The sequence below is a fragment of the Sapajus apella genome, unplaced genomic scaffold, assembly GCF_009761245.1.
Source record: "Sapajus apella isolate SASKATOON/1434 unplaced genomic scaffold, GSC_monkey_1.0 scaffold1910, whole genome shotgun sequence".
NCBI lineage: Eukaryota > Metazoa > Chordata > Mammalia > Primates > Cebidae > Sapajus > Sapajus apella.
Window position 1 is genome coordinate 1293 of NW_022438836.1, and position 9242 is coordinate 10534.

Below are 9242 nucleotides of genomic sequence, written 5' to 3' on the forward strand. Positions count from 1 at the left end.
GATGGTCTCGATCTCTTGACCTTGTGATCTGCCTGCCTCGGCCTCCCAAAGTTCTGGGATTACAAGCATGAGCCACCGTGCCCGATCTGTATTTTTAGCAGAGATAGGGTTTCACCATGTTGGCCAGGCTGGTCTCAAACTCCTGACCTCGTGATCTGCCTGCCTCAGCCTCCCAAAGTGCTGGGATTACAGGTGTGAGCCACTACGCCCAGCCAGCATTTTTTTTTTAATTGAGATGGAGTCTTGCTCTGCCACCCAGGCTGGAGTGCGGTGGCCCAGCTCTCAGCTCACTGCAACCTCCAACCTCCACCTCCTGGGTTCAACTGATCCTCTCACCTCAGCCTCCTGTGTAGCTGGGACTATAGGTGCACACCACCATTCTCATTAATTTTTGTATTTTTAGTAGAGATGGGGTTTCACCATGCTGGTGAGGCTGGTCTTGAACTCCTGGCCTCAAGGGATCCCCACACCTTGGCTTCCTAAAGTGCTGGGATTACAGGCCACTGAATATTTAAATAAGCTTCAGAACACACTAAGAAATGAGTGGAAAGCTAGGACATTGTCCTTTAACAGCAGTAAGATATTTGCACATGTGACCAGGTGCAGTGGCTCACACCTGTAATCCCAGGACTTTGGGAGGCCAAGGCAGGTGAATCACCAGAGGTCAGTAGTTTGAGACTAGCCTAGCCAACAATGCAAAACCCCATCTCTACTAAAAATACAAAAATTAGCCGGGCATGGTGGTGCATGCCTGTAATCACAGCTAACTCTACTTGGGAGGTTGACACAGGAGAATCACTTAAACCTGTGAGGTGGAGATTGCAGTGAGCCGAGATTGCACCACTTCACTCCAGCCTGGGCAACAGAGCGAGACTCTGTCTCGAAAATAAATAAATAAATAACTTAGTGTGAATATCTGATTATTGGATTGTACCTGATTATATTTAAGAAAAATGGGCTGGGCGCAGTGGCTCACGCCTGTAATCCCAACACTTTGGGAGGCCAAGGCAGGTGGATCACCTGTGGTAGGGAGTTCAAGACCAGCCTGACCAACATGGAAAAACCTGTCTCTACCAAATATACAAAATTAGCCAGGCGTGGTGGCACATACCTGTAATCCCAGTTTACTGGGAGGCTGAGGCAGGAGAATTGCTTGAACCCGGGAAGCAGAGGTTGTGGTGAGCTGAGATCGTACCACTGCATTACGGCCTGGGCAACAAGAGCAGAACTGTCTCAAGAAAAAAAAGAGAGAAAAAGAAGAATGGTTATGGGGTGGCTATTCCATGGTGATGCATTATGGAAAGAAAATGAGAACTGCTAATTTTTTTTTGTAGGACCCGATATCTGTGGATTTGATATCAAGAAAGTTCATGTTATTTTACATTTCAAGAATCAGTATCATGAAAACAAGAAATCAATCAGGTGTAAGGTAAGTGCTCTTGTATACAAATAAATGAGTGTTAACTCTTGCCTGATGATAACTCAGTTTAGAGAAAATAGTTTTGATCGTAAGATACTTAACTGAGCCAGGGGTGGGTCTTTGTAAACATACCTCCTATTCCCGGTTTCCAGTTTAGGGGCCCGTCAGAGATACTTGTCTTCTTGACTGGTTTCCTGAAGTCTTTACCCCAAAATGAGAGGAGGGCACTCTCATTTTTTACTGTGAGCTCTGACGTATCATCATTTGCCCTAGGAGGGTTACAATAGGACAGTCACATCCATCCTCATTTCAGCCACATCCATCCTCATTCATGAATGAAATATTTAGGATGAAAAAGCATTCTGGAGAAATGGCCTGGCGCAGTGGCTCACACCTCTAATCCCCACACTTTGGGTGGCTGAGACAGGAGAATCACTTGAGCCAAGGAGTTCCAGACCAGCCTGGGCAACATGGTGAAACCCTGTCACTACAAAAAATACAAAAATTAGCCAGGTGTAGTGCTAGGAACCTGTGGTCCCAGCTACTCAGGAGGCTGAGATTCAAGGATCACTTGAGCCCGGGAGGTCAAGGCTGCAGTGAGCTGTGATTGCACCACTGCACTCCAGCCTGGGCAACAGAGTGAGACCCTGTTTCTAAAATACATACATACATACATACATACATACATACATGCTGCATATTTAGACCTGCATTAAAACATTGAGGGGCGGGGTGTGGTGGCTCATGCCTGTAGTCCTAGCACTTTGGGAGGCCAAGGCAAGTGGATTACCTTAGGTCAGGAGTTTGAGACCAGCTTGAACAACATGGAGAAGCTTCATTTCTACTAAAAATACAAAAAATTAGCCAGGCGTCGTGGTGAATGCCCGTAATGTCAGCTACTTGGGAGGGTGAGGTAGGAGAATCGCTTGAGCCTGGGAGGTGGAGGTTGCAGTGAGCCAAGATCACCCTATTTCTCTCTAGCCTGGGCAACAAGAGCAAAACTCCATCTCAAAAAAAAAAAAAAAAAAAATCGATGGTTGGCCAGGCACAGTGGCTCACACCTATAATCCCAGCAGTTTGGGAGGCCAAGGCAGGTGGATCACCTGAGTTCAGGAGTCCCAGACCAGCCTGGCTGACATGATGAAACTCTACTAAATACAAAAAATTAGCCAGGCATGGTAGCAGGTGCTGGTAATCCCAGCTTCTCCGGAGGCTGAGGGAAGGAGAATCGCTTGAACTCAGGAGGCAGAGGTTGCAGTAGCTGAGATTGCGCCACTGCACTCCAGCCTGGGCAACAGAGCGAGACTCCATCTCAAAAAAAAAAAAAGGAATTGAGGGTTTGTTATGCTTTTCCCCCTAAAATGTGCAGGTTGATGGCTTTACACACCTCTACACTCTAATTTTAAGACCAGATCTTTCTTATGATGTGAAAATTGACGGCCAGTCGATTGAATCCGGCAGCATAGAGTATGATTGGAACTTAACATCACTCAAGAAGGAAAAGTCCCTGGCAGAATCGAAGGACCGGAAGCTAACTGAAGACAACAAAGCCCAGGTGTGAATTTTTCCTGCGCAACTCTAGAAAATGCACAAATAGGCCCGGCACGGTGGCTCACGCCTGTAATCCCAGAACTTTGGGAGGCCAAGGCAGGCGAATCATGAGGTCAGGAGTTCAAGACCAGCATAGCCAATATGGTGAAACCCCGTCTCTACTAAAATATACAAAAATTAGCCGGGTGTGGTGGCACACACCTGTAAGCCCAGCTACTCAGGAGGCTGAGGCAGGAGAATTGCTGGAACCTGGGAGGTGGAGGTTGTAGTGAGCTGAGATTGTGCCGCTGCATTCTAGCCTGGGTGACAGAGTGAGACTCGGTCTCAAAAAAAAAAAAGAAAGTGCACAAATATGGTTTGTAAGTACCCAGTTACTGGACAATTGCTGCATGGCTGGCAGCCACGATGGCAATATTGTACCACCAAATGCCCTCCCCAGAGCACACAATGGAGACCAGCCACATCTCTACACATCTGGGTATCATAAAAGAGTTGGTTGTTGGCCGGGCGTGGTGGTTCACCCCTGTAATCTCAGCACTTTGGGAGGCTGAGGCAGGCGGATCACCTGAGGTCAGGAGTTCAAGACCAGCCTGGCCAACATGGTGAAACGCTGTCTTTAAAAAAAAAAAAAAAAGAGTTGGTTGTTTTTGAGACAGAGTTTAGCTCTGTCACCCAGGCTGGAGTGCAGTGGTGTGATCTCAGCTCACTGCAACCTCCATCTCCCAGGGTTTCACCATGTTGGTCAGGCTAGTCTCGAACTCCTGAACTCAGGTGATCTGCCTGCCTTGGCCTCCCGAAGTGCTGGGATTACAGGCGTGAGCCACCGCCCCCCGCCATCACCCTCACTTTTTGCACCATCATTTTCACCCTGGCCACTACTTGAGGTTTTCTATACCGCCGCTCCTCTCCACAGCATGGGGAAAAGGCTGAGGTCGTATGGTGGCAGGTTAGGGAGAAAAAATTAGGCAGTCTAGTGTTGCCCTGAAGCCCTCAGTGGGATTGGAAACACCAAGCACTCGGCCTCCTAACCACCAAATTGAAGAAGGGAGAGGGACACTGGGACAGGGGTCACCAGCCTATGCCTGCCTCTTGGCATCTAGGAATTTATGGTCTTGGCTGGGTGCAGTGGCTCACACTTGTAATCCCGGCTCTTTGGGAGGCCGAGGTGGGTGGATCACCTGAGGTCAGGAGTTTGAGACCATCCTGGCCAACATGACGAAACCCCATCTCTACTAAAAATACAAAAATTAGCCAGGCATAGTGGTGGGTGCCTATAGTCCCAGCTACTCAGGAGGCTGAGTCAAGAGAATCGCTTGAACTGGAAGGCAGGGGTTGCAGTGAGCAGAGATCGTGCCACTGTACTCCAGCCTAGGTGACAGAGAGAGACTCCATCTCAAAAAAAAAAAAAAAAAAAAAAAAATTCCTTCCTCGTATCTGAGCATCTGGCTGGGTACAGTGGCTCATGCCTGCAATACCAGCACTTCTGGAGGTCAAGGCAGGAGCATTGCTTGAGCCCAGGAGTTTGAGACCAGGCTGAGCAACAGAGGGAGACCCTGACTGTACAAAACATCAAAATAGGAGGCAGGCAAGGTGATGGGTGCCTGTAGTCCCAGCTACTCAGGAGGTTGAGGCAGAAGGATCCCTGGAGCCCAGGAGGTTGAGACTGCAGTGAGCCATGATTATACTATGGCACTCCAGCCTGGGTGAGAGCAAAACCTAATCTCAGAAAACAAAAACAGGCCAGGCATGGTGGCTCACACCTGTAATCCTAGCACTTTGGGAGTCCGAGGTGGGCAGATCACGGGTTCAAGAGATCGAGACTATCCTGGCCAACATGGTGAAACCTCGTCTCTACTAAAAATACAAAAATTAGCCAGGCGTGGTGGCACACGCCTGTGGTTCCAGCTACTCGGGAGGCTGAGGCAAAAGAATCGCTTGAACCCAGGCGGAGGTTGCAGTGAGCCAAGATTGCACCACTGCACTCCAGCCTGGGCGACAGAGTGAGACTCCGTCTCAAAAAAAAAAAAAAAAGAAAGAAAGAAAACAAAAACAGAAGCAACGACAACAAATATATGAGCATCTGACTGATTTTCCTTTTTCCTTACATGTCTGTGAAGGACTGGGAGAAGCATTTTCTGGACGCCAGCGCCAGCAGGCAGAGTGACTGGAATGGTGAACTGGATGGGGACTGGCAGACCGCAATGCTCCAGAAGCCCCCGCGCCAGGTGTGTGGCCTTTTTGCATGATTCCAGGGATGCCCCAGGGATGCTCCTCCCCTGCCCATGTCATTGAGACCATACTCTTTTTTTTTTTTTTTTTTTGATACAGGATGGCCTGAAACCGCAAGGTATTGATAGAGACATTTGGCTCCACCATAAAATGAAGAATACCAACTATCTGACACAGTACGATCTCTCGGAATTTGAGAACATCGGTGCCATCGGCCTGGAGCTTTGGCAGGTCATTTGGTTTTAAATTTGCTTTAGTTTGTGTGTGTGTGTGTGTTTTGTTCTGTTTCTTTTTTGAGACTGCGTCTCATTCTGTCACCTAGGCTGGAGTGCAGTGGCCTGATCCTAGCACTGCAGCCTCAGACTGGACCCAAAGATCCTTCCCCCTCAGCCTCCCAAGGAGCTAGAACTACAGGTACAAGCCATCACACCCAGATTTTGTTTTTGAGAAATAAGGATCTCACTATGTTGTCTAGGCGAATTTGGAACTCCCAGGCTCAAGCAATCCTTCCACCTCAGCCTCCCAAAGTGCTGGGAGGTTGTTTTTTTTTTTTTTTTTAATGTTGTGGTGATCCCAGTGGGCGAGGTGGCTCATGCCTGTAATCCCAGCACTTTGGGAGGCCAAGAGGGGCAGATCGTGAGGTCAGGAGATGGAGATCATGCTGGCTAACATTAACAGTAAAACCCCGTCTCTACTAAAAATACAAAAATTAGCCAGGTGTGGTGGTGCATGCTTGTAGTCCCAGCTACTCAGGAGGCTGAGGCAGGAGAATCTTCTAAACCTGGGAGGAATCAGTTGAGCCTGAGAAGTGGAGGTTGCAGTGAGCCAAGATTGCGCCACTGCACTCCAGCCTGGGTGACAATGCAAGACTCCATCTCAAAACAAACAAACAATAACAAAAAAAAACCAGAGCAACACTTTGTCTCCTTGGTCTAAAAAAAAAAAAGGTTTTGGTGAACCCAATGTGTAGCCAAGTGTGAGGAACCAGTGCCCTAGAGGGAAAGGATATTCTAGAAATGGGTTTAAGCACCACCTACTATTCTTTTTTTGAGACAGAGTTTTGTTCTTGTCACCCAGGCTGGAGTACAATGGCACAATCTCGGCTCACCGCAACCTTCTCCTTCTGGGTTCAAGCAATTCTCCTGCGTCAGCCTCCCGAGTAGCTGGGATTACAGGCATGCACCACCACGCCCAGCTAATTTTGTAGTTTTAGTAGAGACGGAGTTTCTCCATGTTGGTCAGGCTGGTCTTGAACTTCTGACCTCAGGTGATCTGCTGGCCTCGGCCTCCCAAAGTGCTGGGATTACAGGCGTGAGCCACCATGCCTGGTACCACCTACTATTCTAATTGCTGTTACAATACACAGTACTGAGCAAAATACTACTGTTTATATTTGAAAAGTTGTTATATATGTCACATCAATAATGAAGGCTAGTACCCAGGAACAGTATGGTTCATGCCTGTAGCAGTCCTAGCTACTGGGGAAGCTGAGGTGGGAGGATCATGTGAGCCCAGAAGTTCATTTTTTTTTTTGAGACAGAGTCGCACTCTGTAACCCAGGTGGGAGTGCAGTGGCACAATCTCAGATCGCTGCAGCCTCTACCTCCCAGATTTAAGCAATCCTCCCACCTCAGCCTCCCGAGTAGCTGGGACTATAGGCATGCACCACCACATTTGATACTTTTTGTATTTTCACTAGAGACAGGGTTCACCATGTTGGCCAGATTGGTTTTGAATTCCTGACCTCAAGTGATTCACCCGCCTCAGCCTCCCAAAGTGCTGGGATTACAGGTGTGAGCCACCATGCCCAGCCAAGTCCAGAAGTTCAAATCCAGCCTAGGCAAATAGCAAGACCCCATCTCTTAAAAAATAAAAAAAATTCACCTGAGTTTCATATACTTTCAAAGGAAAAAAGAAATGAAAAATAAACAAATAATAAAGAATAAAAGCACTGGAAGCAGTGGCTCACGCCTGTAATCCCAGCACTTTGGGAGGCCAAGGTGGGCAGATCATCTGAGATTGGGAGTTCGAGACCAGCCTGGCGAACATGGTGAAACCCCGTCTCTACTAAAAATACAAAATCAGCTGGGTGTGGTGGTGGGCACCTGAAATCCCAGCTACTCAGGAGGCTGAGGCAGGAATCACTTGAACCTGGAAGGTGGAGGTTGCAGTGAGCTGAGATCACGCCATTGCAGTCCAGCCTGGGCAATAAAAGTGAAACTCTGTCTCAAAAAAAAAAAAAAGGAATAAAAACATAATAATGAAGGCCTTTTTTTTTATCTGCAGGTGAGATCTGGAACCATTTTCGATAACTTTCTGATCACAGATGATGAAGAGTATGCAGATAATTTTGGCAAGGCCACCTGGGGCGAAACCAAGGTATGAAGCACATGATTAACTCTTCCTACATCATTAATTTAGTTGTGTAATTTTTTTTTTTTTTTTTGAGATGGAGTCTGGCTTTGTCACTCAGGCTGGAGTGCAGTGGCACAATCTCTGCTCACTGCAACCTCCGCCTCCCAGGTTCAAGTCATTCTCCTGCCTCAACCTCCCAAGTAGCTGGCACATGCCACCATGCCCAGCTAGTTTTTGTATTTTTAGTAAACACGGGGTTTTACCATATTGGTCAGGCTGGTCTCGAAGTCCTGACCTCAGGTAATTCACCTGCCTCAGCCTCCCAAAGTGCTGGGATTACAGGCGTGAGCCACTGCACCTAGCCCCAGGTAAGATTAACATTAAAAGTTTCCAGAAGGCCGGGCGTGGTGGCTCACGCTTGTAATCCCAGCACTTTGGGAGGCCGAGACGGGTGGATCACGAGGTCAAGAGATCAAGTCCATCCTGGTCAACATGGTGAAACCCCGTCTCTACTAAAAATACAATAATTAGCTGGGCATGGTGGCGCGTGCCTGTAGTCCCAGCTACTCGGGAGGCTGAGGCAGGAGAATTGTCCGAACCCAGGAGGCGGAGGTTGCGGTGAGCTGAGATCGCGCCATTGCACTCCAGCCTGGGTAACAAGAGCGAAACTCCGTCTCAAAAAAAACAAAAGGTTCCAGAGATTAGGACATGAAATTTTTTTTTTTTTTTTTTGAGATGGATTCTCATTCTGTCACCCAGGCTGGAGTGCAATGGTGTGATCTCGGCTCACTGAGACCTCCGCCTCCCAGGTTCAAGCAATTCTCCTGCCTCAGTCTCCTGAGTAGCTGGGATTACAGGCGCACGGCACCACACCCGGCTGATTTTTGTATTTTTAGTAGAGATGGGGTTTCTCCATGTTGACCATGCTGGTCTCAAACTCCTGACCTCATCATCTGCCCATCTCAGCCTCCCAAAGTGCTGGGATTACAGGTGTGAGCCACTGAGCCTGTCCAGGACATGAAATCTTTATACTCTTCTTATTCAGCCTATCCCAGGTGGTGTGGAGGCTTCTAGAAGGCAGGGATCCCCTGAGTACTGCCACGCATTTGACTACATGGAAGCATAACCCCTGGCCTCTGGGCTTTTGTTTTTGTTTCTTTCTCCAGGGTCCAGAAAGGGAGATGGATGCCATACAGGCCAAGGAAGAAATGAAGAAGGCCCGCGAGGAAGAGGAGGAAGAACTGCAGTCGGAAGAGATTAATGGTCATGAAAATTACTTCAATCGATTTCACAGAAGGAATGAACTTTAGTCATCCCCATTGGAGATAAGGATGACTGGGAAAACCTCGTTGCCACTTTAATCTGTGTTCAAAACTCAAATGTCTACATGGTGCTTTGTCCAATTTTCTTTGAGAAATGTTCTATGCTTCTAGCGGGGTTGGCTGCCTCTCCCCTGGTGACCCCTCACACTGAGTTTTCTCTTCACAACTCGACGTGCTGGAAGTCGGAGGCCAGCAAGGGTCTGACTAAAACCACAATCCCCCCTTCTTTTTCTTTTTTTTTTTTTTTTTTGAGACAGAGTTTCGCTCTTGTTGCCTAGGCTGGAGTGCAATGGTGGGATCTTAACTCACAGCAACCTCCGCCTCCTGGGTAGTGATTCTCCTGCCTCAGCCTTCCAAATAGCTGG

The 9242-nt window shown here is 48.0% G+C and overlaps 1 protein-coding gene across 1 annotated transcript; it reads left to right on the forward strand.

Annotated features, from left to right (window-relative positions):
- Positions 1-1321: 1321 nt before the first annotated feature.
- On the forward strand, positions 1322-8947 carry LOC116547025 (calreticulin-3; the record flags this gene model as incomplete). The annotated part of the gene is made up of 6 exons (XM_032273119.1): positions 1322-1429; positions 2790-2975; positions 5089-5196; positions 5300-5431; positions 7487-7579; positions 8722-8947. Coding segments are annotated over 6 exons (771 nt in total), but the record flags the coding sequence as incomplete, so codon positions are not given.
- Positions 8948-9242: the final 295 nt, after the last annotated feature.